Genomic DNA, 20,084 nt, shown 5'->3' with positions numbered 1-20,084 from the left:
ACTATTCTTGGGGGAAAAAGGGGTGTGGGAGATGCGGGAAGTGACTGGACAAAAATCATGCACCTATGGATGAACACAGTGGGTGGGGAGTGAGGGTGGAGGGTGGGGTGGGAGCTGGAAGGAGGGGAGTTATGGGGGGAAAAAAGAGGAACAAATGTAATAATCTGAACAATAAAGATTTAATTTAAAAAAAAAAAAAAAAGAACTATTCTATTTCAGCTCTAGCCGGGTGGTTCAGTTGGATGAGCATCGTCCTGTACATTGAAAGGTTGTAGGTTTGATTCCTGGTCAGGGCACATACCTAAGTTGCAGGTCAATCCACAGATGGGGTGAATATAGGAGGCCGCTAATTGATGTTTTTCTCTCTCTTTTTCTCTTTCTCCCCCTCCCTCCCTCCTTCAAATCAATAAACATATTCTCAGGTGAGGATAAAAAAAAAGAGTACAAAGGACTCGTGCCAATATGTTTAGCTAAATTAATGGCCTCCACGATTTATACACTGAAGCCATTTCTAAACAATAGGGGATAGAGAATGATAACAAATGCCTCTTGAACACACAACAAAATGTGCTCATCTTCTCTAGAAGAAGCTTCCCTAAGCTCTCCTCCAACTGTATCCTGCACCTCCCTCTGTGCTCCTACAGCTCCTGAGCTACCTCCATCATGTCACCTGTAACATACCTATGTTATGCCCAGAGTTCGGGGTCCCCAATAATCCACGACCAGGGAGCCTTTTCCGATGCAAAAGCAAAGGGTCTTTTATTCAAGCCCGGGACTTGGTCCCCCTCCTGCCTCCATTACTGGATGCAAGAGAGAGCCCCGAGTTCTAAGAGAACAAAGAATTTATAGGGCTTGGGACAGGGGGTGGGGCTCACTCGGACCACTGATTTGGCCGATTCTGGTTGGTTGAGTGATGGGGGGGGGGGGGGGGCGGGGGCTAATGATGCAAGGGTAGGGTGCAGCTAGGGTCTGGTTACACAAAGACAGGAGGTGGCTAGCACACTTTTGGCCTTGGGCTAGTTTCCTTGCGTTCCTATTGGCTGAGATAAGGGCTGGCTGAGCAACTGATACATTCTATGGCTTTTGCTTGAAGAGGAGTTAGGAACACGGTTATCAGCCCCGTTCTGTCCTTTCACCTACTTGATTGCTTCTTCCACTGAAGAGTGAGCTCCTTGATGCAGAAAACATAGTATGTTTATCTCTGTCTACACAGTAGGTGTTTAATAAGTATCTGTTTAATAAGTGTCCAGAGGCAGTCCAAACTATCAGTTTTAATGAGGGGGTGGAGGGGAATGATCGGTAACACAGACTCAGGATGTGAACTCCATTTAGCTAAGTGAAGTAAGAATGAACTGGGCATTCTCACACTCTACTCAAAATGGGATTCCCAAGCCCTAATGAGGTGATAATTCCCCTCCTTCCCTGCCCTCAACCCCCATACCCAGTGGATTTATTGCAAGGGGTACTATTCTAGGACTTAACTCTTTCCAGTTCAGGAATGTGAAACGTGGCAGCAGGAGTCCACCCTGCCTGGGTTCTAGGAAGCTCCAAAAGCACTCTGTGGGTCACCCACCCTCTCACTGCAAAGAAACCTCTCACTTTCCCTGACTCAAGGTAATATAGAGGCTTCCCCTTCTACGTCTTCGACTGGCTCTGTGCTCATAACTCCATTCTGGGCACTTTCACATCTATTGTCATTTTGTCCTCCCAGCCTCTGGGAGCTGCAGGTAGGACTGGCAACTCCAGCAGTAATATGGCCTGGCAAAGGCCCTGCCTAGTACTTTTTATTACCCTCAGCATATCCATATCCATGGTTTTATCTGATCCCAATCTGTTTTGTATAGGATAGGAAGCAAAACCTAGAGAATTTAACAGAATTGATCAAAGTCACACAGGATGTGTGTTAAGACCTAAGATCTTCCAACTTCTGGTCCAAAGAGGACCAAACTTCCTTAAAAGGTATGACCTTCTGAGATGGAACATACAGGGAAACTCTGAAGGTACCAGACTCTCAAATAGACTATAAAGATGCTGAGGAGCGGGAAACAGAGGTGGCCAATCTTGACATTCTGTGTTCTCCTAGACAGTGCTGAGATGCATGAGTGTTGGGGAGAACATTGGGTGTTGGGGCCGAGAGCACTAGCCAGAAGAAGGTGGAATGTCTAGATCTAGAGAATTCTTTGCAAGCAACTCCTGAGATTGGAATTCCAAGGTGAGCTGGAACACATGATCATTTTGCCAAGATCATAAACCAAAAAGGGGTAAATCCTTTGGGTTTTGCCAATATAGTAGCCAAGTCACTTGGGGGAAGTGAGATTGTAGATTGAAGAAACAAGTACACAATTATCCAAGTGCAGGGTTCAGGATGGAGTCTGGAGGACAGTGAACTGGTTGAAGTAGTTCATCTGAGCAGCCATACTCCATCCCTCAGCCAGCCAGCCCCACACCTCTTATAGTAGAAAAGGCCTTCAACCCCATCACAGCCTGTTCTTTGGCAGTCAAGGGTGGAGGGCAATGACTTCAGGGCAAGTAAAATTCCTGACAGAAGTTTAAAGTGTCACTAGTATTTGACGGGTTCAAGCAAACCTTCAGGATTCTTTATGAAGCATTTTACCTGGCCCTGATCCACCCCAATTGGGGCTGGGTGGGCCGGATCCTACCCATGCACAAATTTGTGCACTGGGCTGAGTCTTGGTTTCCATGAAATTTGAAGGTAGTAAGGGATGTGGCCAAAGAGGGAGGCAGAAGTCAGGTCACAGAAGAGAAGCTTCCATTTCATGCTGGAAACGATGAAGAGTATTTGAAGGATTTTTCAACAGAAAGAGACAAGAGACTGATTTGCACTTTAGCAAAATCACTTTGGATGCTGTGTGATGATGGGACAGATTTGAGAGGGGCAAACTGGAAGAAAATCGAGTTGATAGGACACTCTTACAGATGTCGGGGAGGGAAATGATGAGGGCCTGACGTATGACTGGCAGTGGGAATGGTGAGAAGCAGATATACTTAATTTCAAAATGCAATCAAGTCACTGATTGAATACAGTAGTTCCCCTATCTGTGAGGGATATGTTCCAAGAACCCCAGTGGATGCCTAAAACCTGTATTATTGAGCCCTATATATACTATGTTCTTTCCTCTACCACATGCACACCTTTTCACTTAAAGGAAGCACTTGACAGCTTCTCTTTGACATATTCCAATTGCCAAGGTCACCACTCTTGTACTTTGGAGCCATCATGAAGTAAAATAAGTGTTACTTGAACACAAGCACTGTGATACCAACAGTCAATATGATAACTCAGATGGCTACTAAGTGACTAACTGGCAGGTAGTGCATACAGCGTGGGTACACTGAGCCAAGGCATGATTCAGGTCAGTGTGCAATTTAAAACTCATAAATTGTTTACATATGAATTTTCCATTTAATATTTTGGACCACAATTGACCATGGCTAACTGAAACCAAGGAAAGTGAAACCACAAATAAGGGGGACTACTGTAGATGAAGGAGGTGAAGTGGAGGGTTGAGCCAAGGGTGATTCCCAGGTTACTGGCTTGGAAGCTGGGTAGGAGGGAATGCCTTTTAGTGAGTGGGGAATAAAGAAGGAGCACAGGGACAAGGGGAAGGATCTAATCCAATGCCCACCTGTATGCTTTGATCTACCGTACACACACAGAGGAGCATGATAAGAACTCAAGATAGAGAAGCAGAGAGAAGGAGGTGCATGGAGACACTGCCTCTCTAGGATGCTAGAAAGGGGTTCCCAGGACATTGTTTCTACCTACTTGAAAGATGGAGCCAAGTCTGCTGCAACCTGACTCTGGGCCACACCTGAAAAAAGGAGGATGAGGCTGGACCATACAGGGGCAATGTTATCCGAGAACCATCCATGGAGCCTCTGCTCTTGAAGGGAGAGAGCTGAGATTGACACCTGGGGAAATGAAACTACAGAGCCAGAAACTAAAGTGAAACCAATCCAGCAGGGCCAGGACTTGGGAAGCAATGAGGAGGGGAGCAGAGCAGGACTAGGCAGTGATGTTACAGAACATGAATTGTTTAGCCGGAATTCCCTGTACTCATGGCTAGAGCACTCTGCTGGACTGACATGGGGCCTCAAAGAGGCTGGAATGAGTCAGAAAGCTACGGCACAAATCAAGCCCCTCCATGTTGAGGATCCACCATGGTGACTGCTGGCTACTTTCTGCCCCACTGCCTAAGAGGCCTTGGGTCATCCCCAAACACGAAGACCTTGAGTCATGGCCTTCCTGATCTTTTCATTCCTCTAGTACAGCGGTTCTCAACCTGTGGGTCGCGACCCCTTTGGGGGTCAAACGACCCTTCCACAGTGGTCGCCTAAGACCATCGGAAAAACACATATATAATTACATATTGTTTTTGTGATTAATCACTATGCTTTAATTATGTTCAATTTGTAACAATGAAATCGGGGGTCATCACAACATGAGGAACTGTATTAAAGGGTCGCGGCATTAGGAAGGTTGAGAACCACTGCTCTAGTATTTCAACTCCATAGTGGGACACATATTGTTAGTCAAATCAGTAATTTATTCATTCATTCACCAAATATTTATTAAGTTCCACTATGTATCAGGTGTGGTTACCATTGGAGAAACATTAGTAAATAATGCACTCAGTCAAATATTAAAATGACCAATTCTATTTGTGTGATTGTAGGCACATCAATTTCACATGGGAATATCAATTTACTACCTAATACAGTGGTCGGCCAACTCATTAGTCAACAGAGCCAAATATCAACAGTACAACGATTGAAATTTCTTTAGAGACAAATTTTTTAAACTTAAACTATATAGGTAGGTACATTGATATTAACTTAATTAGGGTACTCCTAAGGCTTAGGAAGAGCCACACTCAAGGGGCCAAAGAGCCGCATGTGGCTCGCGAGCCACACTTTGCCAACCACAGACCTAGGAAATTTCTAAGATGCTTTTCAACCATTTCAAGTCTCCTAAGACTCCATCACATTATTCATTCAACAGAATAAGGCAGAATAAGCACATACTTTGTACATAAGCATATAATTTTCTAATTCAAGTAAAAACTCATAAGACAAAGGGCTATTTCCTGGATATAGGATTGAAATGGAAACTCTTTTTTAAAATATATTTTATTGATTTTTTACAGAGAGGAAGGGAGAGAGATAGAGAGTTAGAAACATCGATGAGAGAGAAACATCGACCAGCTGCCTCCTGCACATCTCCCACTGGGGATGTGCCCGCAACCCAGGTACATGCCCTTGACCGGAATCGAACCTGGGACCTTTCAGTCCGCAGGCCGACGCTCTATCCACTGAGCCAAACCGGTTTCGGCTGAAATGGAAACTCTTACATACACAATTACTAATAAAGAATTTTATATTCAATAAATCACCTTTATTAAAAGAACGAAAGTAGAACCAAGATGGTGGCATAGGTAAACACCTATACTTGCTGCCTCCCACAACCATATCAAAATTACAACTAAAATACATAACAACTATCAACCAGAAGTGCGGAAAAGCTGACTGAGTGGAAGAACTATAACTAGAGATGTAAAGAAGAAAGCGCATTGAGACTGGTAGGAGGTACGGAGGTGTGGAGGTGCAGAGGTGTTGAGATGTGGAACAGGATGGTACCCAAGTGTGCTGGTTTTTACTTTTTTAATTGGGAGGGAGATACACACTCCTGCATGCTCTGAGCTACAGTGCCGGACGAGACTTTGGGGGACCCAAACACATACGGGGAGAAACTGGACTGTCTGGCATCAGGGCAGGAACTTGGGGCAGCTTTCTTCCAGATGGAGGTGCTCGCAACAGTCATTGTTCCTGAGCTGGGACCTCCCCAGTGCAGGGATGCCTGGCAGCCATTGCTGTTTGCTCCACCCTGGAGATTCCCTGAGACCCCACCCCACCCCACCCAATTTACAACCCCACCCACGCTGTGCACAGCAGCTTTTGCATATGAATGGCTGGTCCTTTCTCAGCCTAAAACCTGTCAAACTGCAGCGGGGTCAGGGAGCCCCAAAGCTATCAAAAGAAGGCAAAGGCCAGACTACCTTGCTTCACAGCTGGGCCTCATCTGGACACTTCCAAACCCCATACAAAGAGGAGGAATCTGCTGATCTCTCTGTAGCTCCTGCTGGGTGGCCCCAGGCAATGGCTGACTTTGCACATCCTTGGAGATCCAAGAGTCAGTGTACACAGTGGTCAGTGTGAGACCATTCCAGATTACAACTCTTCACATCCATAAGTGACACACTCAAGGGGCAGACTCAGTGAGCACCAAAGCCCCACTGAAGCAAGTCCTGCCGCATAAGGGTGTCTCCTACATAGCATCTCTTCCATTGTAGACACAGCTGGTCCTCACAGCCAATTGGCTTGGAGGTAAACAAACACAGGGAAGCAGCCAAAATGTGGAGACAAAGAAACGTGTCACAAATGAAAGAAATGGAAGAAAGCAAACTAATGGATACACAGTTCAAAACCACAGTTATAAGGTTACTCAAGAATCTTCTAGAAACCTCTGAGGAACTTAGTGAGACCTTCAAGGATTTAGTGAGAATGCAAAAACAACAACAACAACAACAACAACAAAAAAACACAGAAAAGGACCAGTCAGAAATTAAGCATACACTGACTCAAATAAAGAATAATATACAGAGATTCAACAGTAGAGTAGAGGATCCCAAAGTCAAAGGTTTGAAATATGAGGAAGCAGAAAACACCCAACCAGAAGTGCAAAAAGAAAAGGAATCCAAAAATATGAAGACAGTGTAAGGAGACTCTGGAACAACTTCAAGCGCACTAACATCTGAATTATGGGATGCCAGAAGAAGAGAGAGAGCAAGATATTGAAAACCTATTTGAAGAAATAATGACAGAAAACTTCCACCACCTGGTGAAAGAAATAGACTTACAAGTCCAGGAAGCGCAGAGAACCCCAAACAAGAGGAACCCAAAGAGGTCCACACCAAGACACATCATAATTAAAATGCCAAGGGCACCGAAACCGGTTTGGCTCAGTGGATAGAGCGTCGGCCTGCGGACTGAAAGGTCCCAGGTTCGATTCCGGTCAAGGGCATGTACCTGGGTTGCGAGCACATCCCCAGTAGGAGATGTGCAGGAGGCAGCTGATTGATGTTTCTCTCTCATCGATGTTTCTAACTCTCTATCTCTCTCCCTTCCTCTCTGTAAAAAATCAATAAAATATATTAAAAAAAAATAATAATAAAATAAAATAAAATGCCAAGGGCAAAAGACAAAGAGAGGATCTTAAAAGCAGCAAGAGAAAAACAGTTAGTTACCTACAAGGGATACACATATGACTGTCAGCTGATTTCTCAATAGAAACAATGCAGGCCAGGAGGGAGTGGCAAGAAATATTCAAAATGATGAATAGTAAGAACCTACAACCAAGATTACTCTGCCCAGCAAAACTATCATTTAGAATTGAAGGTCTGATAAAGAGCTTCACAGACAAGAAAAAGCTAATGGAGTTCATCACAGCCAAACCAGTATTATATGAAATGCTGAAGGGTATTCTTTAAGAAGAGGAAGAAGAAGAAAAAGGTAAAGATAAAAAATTATGAACAACAAATACATATCTATCAACAAGTGAATCTAAAAATCAAATGAATAAAAAATCTGATGAACAGAATAAACTGGTGAATGTAATAGAATCAGGGGTATGGAAATAGAGTGGACTGACAATTCTCAGGGAAAGGGGATGTGGGGGGTTGCGGGAAGAGATGGGACAAAGATCTTACATGCATGTATGCAGTACCTATGGACACAGACAATAGGGTGGTGAGGGCCTGGGGTGGGGTGGGAACCAGGTGGAGGGAAGCTATCGGGGGAAAAGAGGGACATCTGTAATAATCTGAACAATAAATAATTTAAAAAAGAACAAAATATAAGAAATAGAGACTATGTCAGAAATTCATCATGTTATCACCAACATGTGCTAGGATTTGGTTAAAATCCATGAAGACGTGGAATGAATTTGGTTTAAAGTCAACAAGACATGGTCTAAATTTTTTAAAGAGAAAATGGCATAAATAACACATATAACTCAATGTGCTAAGTGCTATAATCATGGAGGTAGGTAAAAAGGTCCATTATCAGAAAGTGGATGATGCAGCAGTTTCTGTTTTCTTCTTCTCACCCTGCCCAACTCATAGAAGCCAGCTCTCAGAAATTTCATCATGAGTATGAAGGGAGTGCCCAATACACAATTTAAAAAGTGATACCTAGGAAACCCTCAAATATTTGAAATGTATGAAACAAGAAAATGTGACCTGGATATAAGAAAAGAAATATTCAGTAGAAGCAGAACTAGACATGGCCCTGATGTTGAAATTATCAAATGGGGACTTTTAAAAAACTGTGATAAGCCCAGCCAGTGTGACTCAGTGATTGAGCATCAACCTAAGAACCAAGAACCTAAGAACCAAGAGGTCCCCAATTCAATTCCCAGTCAGGACACATGCCCAGGTTGCAGGCTCCATCCCCAGTACAGGGCATGCAGGAGGCAGCCAATCAATGTGTCTCTCTCTCATAGAAGTTTCTAGCTCTCTTTTTCTCTCCCTTTTTCTCTCTCCAAAATCAAGAAAAACATATTTTAAAAGTAAGTAAAAAAACAGTTATAAAATGATTAAAGATTTGGTAGAAAAGGTGATCAGCATGAATGAAGAGATGGATATCTTATCAGAGACACTGAAACCTTTAAAAGAAAAGGAATGCAAGAAATGTAAAATAAGGTCTTATAATTTGAGGTTGCATTACCTAGGCTAACAGCAGATAGAACAGAGAAAAAAGAAAACGGTAAACTTGAAGACAGGTCAAAAGAAAATATCTAAACTGAAACACAAAATATTAAAAAATGTTGTAAATTAAAAAAGAGCACATCCATGATATCCGGGAAAATATCAAACAAAGTAACACACATGTAACTGGAGTACCAGAAAGAGAGTGAGAATGGAAAATAAAATAACATTTGGAGACATAATGGATGAAAGGCATCAAACTATAGATTCACAAAGCTCAGGAACCCTAAGCAGGATAAATACAAAGAAAATGACAGCTAAGCACAGCATATTCAACATATTGCTGAAAATGCAAGTGCAGAATACATATTCTTTTCACATGTGCATGGGACATTCATCAAGATACACTATATGCTGGCCAGGGAACAAGTCTCAATAAATATCCAAGAATTAAAATAGAACAGAGTATATTCTCTGACAATAATGGAATTTAGTTAGAAATCAATAACAATAAGATACCTAGAACACTCCCAAATATTTGAAAATAAAGAACACAATTCTATATTACCCACAGGACAAATATAAAATTGCCAGGGAAATTTTAAACTAAATTATGAAAACACATCATATTAAAAAAAAATGGCATAACCTAAAAGAGAATGTATAGGTTTAAATGTTTCTATTACAAAAGAAGAAAGACATGAAATAAATGAATAAGGCATCCACCTTAAAAAGCTAGAAAAACTTGAGCTAATTAAACCCAAAGTAGAAGGAAGAAAATAATAAGATTGGTAAGCAATGACCCAGAAAACAAACAAAAGAGAAAAATCAGCAAAATCAAAGACGAATAATTTGGAAAGATTAATAAAAATTGATAAACCCTTGCTAGTTCTCATCCATTTCTCATAAAGTTCTCACAAATTTCCTATTACTGGTAGAGACCAGCAGCTGTTGTTCCAGCCTGGTGCCATGTCAGGGCTAGTCCTCCTGCCCACCATGGGGGAGAGAGCCTACAGGACATGGAGTGGAACACAGCCCACAAACCACAAAGCACAGATATGGGCATGGGGTACCATCCTGGGAAGACCTAGCCCCCTGGGGCCCCACCAGGTGTGCAGGGCCTGGGGAGTGGTCCCTGAGGTGTTTCTGCATAGGCCCAGAGCCAGCAGGGAATTGAGGAAGAGCTCCCTCCATACAAAGAGAGGAAGGGATAGCAGAAGGCAGTCAGCCCTTATGAGCAATGAAAAAAGTCTAGGCACCTTGAGATTGGGGGACCATTCTTGGCTCTGAAAACAGTCTCCAGGATCCCCAGATCAGAGAGATTAGAGATAGAGATAGAGATAGAGATAGAGATAGAGATAGAGATAGAGAATGAATCCCATAGGTATTCTGCTGTAGAATTGTTCCTTTTTTATTATACTAGTACTACTAGAGGCCCGGTGCACAAAAATTTGTGCACTCGGGGGGAGGGGGGACCCCTCAGCCCGGCCTGTGCCCTCTCGCTCTCTGGGACCCCTCGGGAGATAACAACCTGCTGGCTTAGGCCTGCTCCCAGGTGGCAGAGGGCAGGCCCAATCCCTAGGTGCAGCCCCTGGTCGGGCTCAGAGCAGGGCCGACTGGGGAGTTGGGGCCCCGCCCCGTCATGCACAGAGCAGGGTGGATCGGGAGGTTGCGATGCCACCCTCAGTCATGCTCAGGGTAGGGCCGATTGGGGGGTTGGGGCACCGCCCCCTGTCACACTCAAGGCAGGGTCGATGGGGAGGTGGCGGTGCCACCCCCTGTCACTCACAGAGCAGGGCCCATCAGGAGGGTTGGGGCTCCGTACCCTGTCACGCACAGAGCAGGGTCGATCAGGGGGTTGGGGAGCTCCCCCCTGTCACGCACAGAGCAGGGCCCATCAGGGGGTTGGGGAGCTCCCCCCTGTCACTCACAGAGTAGAGCCGATAGGGGAGTTGGGGCACTGCCCCCTGTCACACACAGAGCAGGGCGGATCAGGGGGTTGGGGTGCCACACCCTGTCACACTCAGGGTAGGGCCGATGGGGATATTATGGCTCTACCCCGTCACACACAGAGTAGGGCTCATGGGGGTGGGGGGGGCATTGGGGCGCTGCACCCTGTCACACACAGAGCCGCAGGGCCAATCGGGGCTGGGGAGCTCCCCCCTATCCGGCACAGAGCAGGGCTGATCAGGGGGTTGGGGCGCCTTCCCCTGTCATGTACAGAGCAGGGTGGATAGGGAGGTTGTGGCCCCACCTCCTGCCACACACAGAGCCGCAGGGCGATTAGAGGGTTTGGGTGCTGCCCCCTGTCACGCTGATCCCGGTGCTGGGAGGCCTCGCGGCTCCACTGATCCCGGTGCTGGGAGGCATATTACCCTTTTACTATATAGGATAGAGGCCTGGTGCACGGGTGGGGGCTGGCTGGTTTGCCCTGAAGGGTGTCCTGGATCAGGGTGGGGGTCCTGCTTGGGTGCCTGGCGAGCCTGGGTGAGGGGATGATGGCTGTTTGCAGCTGGTCACACCCCCTTCAGGGTGGGGGTCCCCACTGGGGTGCCTGCCCAGTCTGAGTGAGGGGCTGAGGGCTGTTTTCAGGCTGGCAGGTGACTGAAGCTCCCAACCACTCCTTTTTTTCTTTTTTTTTAATTCTGGGCCAGCTTTAGCTCTGAGGCTTGGCTCCAGCTCTTAGGCCTCGGCTGCTAAAAGCAGGTATCTGGTTTGTTTGGGTTCTATAATCAAAACACTGTTTCAACTCCAGCTCTGAGGCCCGGCTGGCTGAAAGCAGGTTTCTGGGGTTTTGTTTAGCTTTTATATTTGTAACAATGTTTCAAACTGCAAGCTCAGAGGCCGGCAGCGGGGAACGTTGGAGTCCTCCGTCACTGAAGCAAGCAAGCCTCATGATCGCTTCAAGCTGCCTGGCTGCCGGCCACCATCTTGGCTGGCAGTTAATTTGCATATCACCCTGATTAGCCAATGGGAAGGGTAGCAGAGGTACGGCTAATTACCATGTTTCTCTTTTATTAGATAGGATACTTTACCCTCTCACAATTGCTCCCTCCATGTAAGAGACTGGAAAGGTCAGTGTCAATCCCAGAAAGGTGTAGGTCCAAACATACACAAGCAATTGAAATTAGACTCTTGAGGGTCTGGAAACTACAAGGAAAGCACCAGAAATGCCAACAGATTGGGCTTCTATGTGACCTATCTGACCTATGTGACCTCAAATACCTCTTCCAGACATATTCTAGGGCTTTGTTTACATTTATTTTAAATTTATTCATGCTATTCTATGGTTCTAATTCCTTTTTGATTTTGAATTGTGTTATTGACTAAATGTTCTGAGAGATCACATGGGCCCCTCTTACTTCCCTTTATTTTTTTTTCCTTCAGTCACACAGGGGATTTCGTTGGCTGCAATGAGCTGAGTCTAGGCAGACACTGTAAGAAATTCATCAAACCAGCAATACTTGTTGACTATGAGTACCCAGTTCTGCTTTCTGGGATTGGATAGAATAGTTTTCCTTCTTCTTCCCTCCCTCCATCCTGGATACTCCCTCCAAATTTTATTAAATATGAGGTTTGAGAAGTGTTAATATTAGAGAGGGTGTGGAACAATCCATACATGTACTCTGCTGCTGGGAATGTGAATTAGTCCTATTGCTTTGGAAAAGACTGTTGTCATCTGTAGAGTAAAGGTAAGCATAGCCAACCTTCTCCTACATACATCCTGCAGATACCATTGCATATGTATGTCAGTAATCATTCACAAGCATGCTCATAACAGCCCTGCTGGCATTAGCAAGCATAAAAGGGGGCAAATGAAAAATAAACTGTGGTATAGTCAGACACTGAAATATCAGCAGGAGTAAAAGCAAACATACTACAACTACACACAGTAACATGGGTGAATCTCAGAAGCATAATCAAGAGTGCAGTGTAAACAATATCAGGGAGAGAGATGGCTCAGAGGAAGAAGGGAAAGGGGACAAAATTATATAGGGGTATATGGGTAGAGAGCGCAGGGATGCCTGTCATATTGTTAGCCTTTATTCTCAATCCACATTTTATGTCTACTCAATACTAAATAAAAATAAGTATACAAATCAGAAAAGAACATTTTAAATTTTATATGGGTATAATACCTATAATGATTATATAAAGAAAACTGCCCAGAAAATTGTGCACCAAAATAGTAACAGTGGTAAAAGTGAGCTTTTTCCTCTTCTATATTTTTCTTCAAAATTCTAGAAATAGCATTCACCATTTTTGTTTAAAAAATATTTTAAATTACATATAAAAATTTATAATGAAATAAAATTGTTCATAGTATGTCAAACCATGGGCTATAAAATTGTTGTTTTTTAATTTGGAGAGGTGTTGGTATGATCTCATCTAGGGATAAAAAACACAAAGATAAATCTAAAACTATTACTGTGGGACAACAGGGGATTTTTGTTTACTTCTTTTTGCTTAAGTATTTCTGAATTTCTCCACAGTGTTGCATATATATATATGTATATTTGTATTGATTTCAGATGGGAAAGGGGAAAGAGAAAGAGATAGAAACATCAATGATGAAAGAGAATCATTGTTTGGCTGCCTTCTGCACACTCCCCACTGGGGACCGAGCCTATAACCCTGGCATGTGCCCTGACCTGGAATTGAACTCTACCTCCTGGTTCACAGGTCAACAGTCAACCACTGACCCACACTGGCTGGACTCCACAGTGTTGCTTTTAAAATAATGAATCATAATGAAAGCTTTTGCTTTGTCTTGTTTTGTTTTAAGAAGGAAGTGCCAAAGGCTCAATGCTTGCTTAAATTCATAGAAGACCCAATGCATCTTGTTTATAGCTAAATCTCTGATATGTGGACAGTGCTCAGCTCATAGTATGCATTCAATAATTATTTATACAATAAACGAATGAGTAAATGAGTGAGTAAATGAATGGACAGAGTGTTAACTGAAGAGGTGGAAGAACACTTGGTCTCCAGTTTATAATGTACCTTCTCCATCCATTACAGTCTAGAACGGGCACAATTCCCAGTTAATAAGAAAATGAAGCCTAACATGGGAAGGAAGATTGTATGGCATCTCATTCCTTGCTTGAATGAAATCCTTTCTAGCAGCTGAGACAACATACAGTTAGAGACTGATAATCCTGGATATTGGAAGGCAGAGAACTTATAGAATATTGAAGACAAGCACACAGCAACCAGCTTTCCAAAGAGGAAGGGGAAAGAAGACAGATTCCATAAACTTAAGAGTGGTAAGATTCTCTACCTATGCAATTCTTGGTAAGAAACCCTTTGTTGGCACTTTAAAAAGGAAGTATTCATGCAAGTCAGCATGGGCGCAGCTAGGGTGAGTCAGGCTGGATGGACCCCTTCCCTCTCTGGTGGCAGGAACATCTGAGGAAGGGTGGGGTGGAAAGAGCTACAAACAAAATATCTGATCTTCAGAACTAAACAAAAGTACCCTGGGATCAAACAGCAAAGGGTAAAATACAGGAAAGTGCTGTGCAATCTAATGTTAATCATCATCATTGCTGTATGGGACAGTGTGCAAAAACAATAACAAATTTTGAGCCTTAATCTAACCCAAGTTCCCCTCCCCCATTTCAGTCCTTCTCCTTTGAATTGGGAAAGTAGAGTCAGTTAAGCAAGACTGAAGCTCCAGGAGGATGGATGTTGCCTACCAAAGACCAAAGCTTGAAAGACAGATGACTCAGTGTTCTCAGTAACTTTGTAAGACACAACCAATGGTACACGTCACCTTCGTCCATCCTCTTAACCATGTGTGTCTCCTGCATCTGCACATAGGATGTTCTTGTAGCCACAGAGAAAAAGGCCACTGACTGCCACTCTCCCCCTCCTGCACACACAGTAGCCCACAGTCTGTAGAGAGGAGAAAGACAGTCATCAGAGGCATCCATCTAAGTGTCAGTTTCTCTCCCTAAGTATGCTCTCCGTTTGTTGAGAGAAAGAAGGCAGTTCAGGCCCTCTCCTAGGGGAGGGAGAATCAAGTCTAAGGGGGAAGGCAACCATGGTCTTTTCTTCCCTGGTGTTCCTTAAACCAACTGACAAGTGTTCTTGTTAAATCCACCCACCTACTCTCAAGGAGATAGCTACCCAGGTCCACTGGAATATGAGCCATATTGGCTTGCTTTGTAACTACCTGCAGTGCCCATGTGAACGAGAGGGCTGTGAAATGCAATGCAAAGTGTTAAGTCAACAGACCATAAGAACCTGGACAACAGACCTCATCTCTATCACTCTCACCCTCACTTCTTTCTCTCCAGGAGCCCACTCTTCTGTCTGTTCCTTAAATGCACCAAGCCCATTGCCACCTCCAGGTCTTTGCCCTTGCTGTTTCCTCCCCCCTAAACTGTGTGAGTCTGGCTCCTTCTCAACAAGCAGGTTCTAGATGAAATGATACCCCCTCCCAATGGGCCCCTCTCCAGCTTATTATGCAACTTCCACCAAACCTTCAGGCATTCTCTATCATATTATATATGGTTTATTTCCTTCTTAGCTTTGAACGCCATCTTCTACTACCTTGTTTGTCTGTCTGCCCCACTATATTTTCAGCATCTGAAGAGCAGGGATGTTGCCTTTCTTGTCTGTCTCTGTATCCCCAGGGCCCAGAAAGTGGCTTATAGGAGCTTATAATAGAGAGCAAACAGGGATCAGATCACACAGGGGCTTATAATTCAGTATAAGAATCGGGCTTTACACTGAGTGGAATCAAAAAGCCATTGGAGGTCCAGCCAATGTGGCTCAGTGGCTGAATGTTGACCTATGAACCAGGAGGTCATGGATCGATTCCCTGTCAGGACACATGCCTGGGTTTCATGCTCAATTCCGAAGGGGAGGGGGCGTGCAGGAGGCAGCCAATCAATTATTCTCTCTCATCATTGATGGTTCTATCTCTCTCCCTTTCCCTTCCTCTCTGAAATACATATTTTTTAAGAAGCCATTGAAGGGTTTCAAACAGGATTGAATTGATCTAACTTCCTTTTTAACAAAGTCACTATGGCTGCAATGTGCAGAACGAACTAAAGAGGGGCAAGGACAGAATCTCAGTGAGAGACAAGGATGGCTTGGACCAGGTGGAGAGAGTAGAGGTGGTAAGGAATAAGATGCTGGACATATTTCCCAAAGAAAAGCCAACATATTTGTTAATGGATTGAATGTGGGATATGAAACAAAGAGAGGAGTTCAGGGTAAATATTCTAGGTGAGGAGTCACACAACCAGGTTTACACATTAGAGCAGCGGTTCTCAACCTATGGGTCGCGACCCCTTTGGGGGTCGAAGGACCCTTTCACAGAGGTCGCCTAAATACATTCTGCAAATCAGATATTTACATTATGATTCATAACAGTAGCAAAATTACATTTATGAAGTAGCAACAAAAATAATATTATGATTCTTCACAACATGAGGAACTAACTGCATTAAAGATTCGGGGCATTAGGAAGGTTAAAAAACATTGTGTTAGAGCATTCCTTCTAGTGATCACCCCTGATAATAGGCTCTTGGTGCACTTGAATGTAGTTAATTCCTGAGGGAAAAACTCTGATTTAGAAGATTAACCAAATCTCCTAAGGAAGGATCTTTAATAAAATATGGTCACTCCTGTTGACTGTAAACAAAAACTAGGTATTCTTTCTGCAAAAAGGAGTTGGGAAAAAGTAAAGATTGCACTCTAATATATACATACATGACCTTTACAAAGAGAAAGTAAGGAGTTCCTTTACAGAGAGGAAGGGGAAGTTAAGGGGCGAAGCTGTTTTAACCACAGACCTCAGTAAATCGTTAACATTCTTCCTATAGGGCTTTCATGATCCGCATAGGACTCAGTGATAGTGAACCTTTTGAGCTCGGCGTGTCAGCATTTTGAAAAACCCTAACTTAACTCTGGTGCCGTGTCACATATAGAAATTTTTTTGTATTTGCAACCATAGTAAAACAAAGATTTATATTTTTGATATTCATTTTATATATTTAAATGCCATTTAACAAAGAAAAATCAACCAAAAAAATGAGTTCGCATGTCACCTCTGACACGCGTGTCACAGATTCACCATCACTGGCATAGGATGTGATTCCTGTCTTGGCTAAGGTCCTTGTCACCAATTTTGACACTCTTGCCTATATCCATTGGGCAGAAGGGAAAGCCCCAAATCATTGTTACCCCAACTTCCTATTGCATTCCCAGGCTTGTTCCCTTTCTTAGAAATATCTGTTGTTGATTGTATAGCCAAAGAATAGCATTCTTCTGCCCTGTGACTTCCTGATCCTCCTCTTATAAATACAAAGGCTGAGCTCGGTCCAGGGGAATCAGGGAGCAAAGAGCCCAGGATCCTCAGGCCAGCACTGTCTGCACACTGGGGAGATGAAGGTCTCTGCAGCTGCTCTCTCCTTCCTCATCCTTGCTGCTACCCTTGGGTCCCCTGCCCATGGATCCCTGGCCCAGGAATCCGGGGATGATGGTGAGTTCCATGAGCCTTCTCACTGGGGACCAACTGAACGGTAACTTGCAGTTAGGGAGGACACAGAGGGACACTCTCCTGCAACATAGAGGTGAATCTGGCACTTGTTTAAAAGCAGTAGCAGTAGGTATAGACCTTTTTCTGCAGCTTTTGGTCCTTGGGAAAAACCACATACAGAAGATTGGTTTCACTTGGGGAAACAATTCTCTCCCTTTTCATAGCCAGAATTATTTGATACTTTCTCTTAGCTTATATAGGACTATATGTAGAATATCAAAAGAACTGTACTAAAATTATAAATCTGGAGAAAGAAGCATAGAACCCTACGTTAGAACTATTATATACCATGTGGAGTGAAACTATCATTTTGAAGGAGAAATGGGACAATCTGGACAAGTGACTCACCTAAGTCCACCTCATCATTCTATTTTTAAAAACTAGCATCTAGCACTGTCTATGTACAAGCAGGCACTGCTCTAATTGTCTTATAGATATTAATACATTGAATCATCTTTAAAATCCTGGCATCAGGATTTTAGAGATGCTTAGGTGGGGCATGGCCAAACAAAGGTTGGAAACCATGGGTCTAGATGTATTTTGGAATGCAGAATCTTTCAGGTTTTACAAAGGTAATATAGCCCTGGCTGGTTTTCTCAATGGTTAGAGCATCGGCCCTCGGACAGAAGGGTCACGGGTTCGATTCCCAGTCTAGTGGATGGAGTTAGACTGAGAAATGGGTAGGAAGAGATACTTAGAAACTGCTGTCTCCCACTGACTTCTCTTTCCTTCTGTTTATCCCAAACAGAACCAAGCATGGTGATGCATCAGTTGGATCCCAGAGGACCCTCTCTTGGTAAGTGAGCCTGGCCAGTCTAAGTCAGCAGTTGGGCAATGACCCAGAAACCATTAAGTCACTGGTTCAATACTGGGTCAGGGCACATGCCCAGGTTGCAAACTAAATCCCCAGTAGGGGCTGTGCAGACTCTCTTTCATCCAAGTTTCTATCTATCCCTCTTCCTTCTTCTCTTTGTAAAAATCAGTGAAAATACTTATGTGTTGTTTTTAAAAAGGTAAATGTTTAGTAGTAGAACATATTTAAAAGCGGCTGGTGGGTACAGATCTGCTCAGTGGCTTCATTCACCTTGTTTAGAGGACATGGGGAAGAGAAAGGGTGCTGAGGATGGTGAACATCTACAGGGAAGATCAGATTGGGCCATGGGTTCCTCCTCCACAGATGACCTCTGTTCCTCCTGCCTGTCCTGGAGAAGGCTCACCTACCAGAGAGGGTGCTCTCTGATGCCTCCTGCATGCATCAAACCCTTCCACTTCTGGGAGAAATGGTCTTGGCCCTGTTGTGTCCTTGGCCTGGGTGCCTCAGACACAACTCAACCTGGGGAAGTGTGAAGCAAGGAGATGCCAGCAAATGCTGTAGAGGAGGAAAGAACGCCCTTTGAGCCCAGAGTCTTCTCACCCTCCCCAGTACTTTGAGGAAAGGAGGAACGGAAATAGTCTTTTCTAAAGACTGTCTTTTCCCTTACTATAGGCATTCGTCCTGCTGACTGCTGCCTGTCCTATACACCACGAATAATCCGATGCAAATCCATGAAAAGTTACTTTTTAACGACCAGTGGGTGCTCCAAGCCTGCTGTCATGTAAGTGCCAAGCATACCAGCCATATCTTGGGAGGAGGGACCTGATGATGGATGGATGCCCATAAAAGTCTCATCCTCTGGATCCTTCAAGGTCAAGAGAGGCTGTGTCCTCATTCTTATCCTGATCCTGCAGAGCATCAGATATGAGATGTTCCCATTGAAGATGGAAGCTAGGAAAGGAAGGAGAGAGCAGGAGCAGGTCTGCACCGGGAAACTCCCATGAGTCACTAAGGAAGTCTCACAGGCTGAGGGAGCGTCTCAGAGAGGAGACACCCTCAGTGCCTGCAACAGAGAAAGGAACAAGCTGGGCTGAGTGGAGAATCTGAAGGGCCGGGAAGATGGGGCTCCCCATCTCTATTTGTAGAACCCTCCTCAATGTGTAACCTTTCTCCTCTTTGTTCCCCAGCTTCATTACCAAATGGGAGCAGCGTGTCTGTGCCAACCCCTATAAGGCGGATGTTCAGGATTGCGTAAGGAAACTGAAGCAGGATCAGGCTCTGGAGAACCTCAGCAGGATTCATTTGAGCTACTGAGCAAATTGTTGACTGTTAAGAAGGGATACTAGGTCCCAGCCACCCATCTCCATTCCCTCTTTTCTCACCTCCTGGGAGCTTCTTGGCCAGAATTATTTTGTCAAAAGCAACAATTACTATTCGGTTCTGGTTATAAAAACTGTGCATTAATAAAACGCATCCAATTTAACTTCACTTGACCTTTGAGAGGAAAAAGAAATGCAGGAACTGCTGAACTTTGGATTTGTGTGTTTTTCAAAATGAGACATCAGATTAACTTTTTTTAAGAAGCTAAAAACATGACTCATTCAGCCCAGGCCAGCGTGCCTCAATGGTTAGAATGTAGGCCTTCACACCAAAGGATCTTAGTTTTAACTTCCAGTCAACAGCAGTACCTGTTTTGCAGGTTTGATCCTGACCCTGATGGGGCGCATGTGGGAGGCAATGAGTCAATGTATCTCTCTCATATTGAAGTTTCCCTCTCTCTGTCTCTCTCTCTCTCTCTCTCTCTCTCTTCCTTCCCTACCTCCTTTCCACTGTCAATGGGAATAAATATTGAGTAAGAATTTTTTAAAATATATTTTATTGATTTTTTACAGAGAGGAAGGGAGATAGATAGAGAGTTAGAAACATCGATGAG

At 44.0% G+C, this 20,084-nt stretch overlaps 2 protein-coding genes across 2 annotated transcripts in view; one reads left to right on the top strand and one right to left on the bottom strand.

The window, feature by feature from the left end:
* LOC138994432 (leucine-rich repeat-containing protein 37B-like) overlaps positions 1 to 20,084 on the bottom strand; it is a 73,327-nt gene that overhangs the window by 46,059 nt on the left and 7,184 nt on the right. The window lies entirely within an intron of this gene.
* LOC138994435 (C-C motif chemokine 15-like) lies at positions 17,113 to 19,664 on the top strand. The gene is made up of 4 exons (XM_070394362.1): positions 17,113 to 17,280; positions 18,086 to 18,133; positions 18,824 to 18,932; positions 19,339 to 19,664. The coding sequence occupies exons 1-4, from the start codon at positions 17,184 to 17,186 to the stop codon at positions 19,463 to 19,465; spliced, it is 381 nt and encodes a 126-aa protein (XP_070250463.1). The 5' UTR covers positions 17,113 to 17,183; the 3' UTR covers positions 19,466 to 19,664.

This window comes from Myotis yumanensis, unplaced genomic scaffold (genome assembly GCF_028538775.1).
Source record: "Myotis yumanensis isolate MYYU_CA2020_CCGP unplaced genomic scaffold, mMyoYum1.0.hap1 SCAF_16, whole genome shotgun sequence".
Classification (NCBI taxonomy): Eukaryota; Metazoa; Chordata; class Mammalia; order Chiroptera; family Vespertilionidae; genus Myotis; species Myotis yumanensis.
Note: the sequence above shows the minus strand (reverse complement) of the source record. Positions and strands in the feature narration are given on the sequence as shown.

Bases quoted from the DNA above. Each gene is read 5' to 3' on its own strand.
- LOC138994435 (XM_070394362.1), top strand. From the start codon at position 17,184: ATGAAGGTCTCTGCAGCTGCTCTCTCCTTCCTCATCCTTGCTGCTACC. The intron at 17,281-18,085 runs GTGAGTTCCATG...TATCCCAAACAG, and splicing joins CCAGGAATCCGGGGATGATG to AACCAAGCATGGTGATGCAT. The intron at 18,933-19,338 runs GTAAGTGCCAAG...TTTGTTCCCCAG, and splicing joins TGCTCCAAGCCTGCTGTCAT to CTTCATTACCAAATGGGAGC.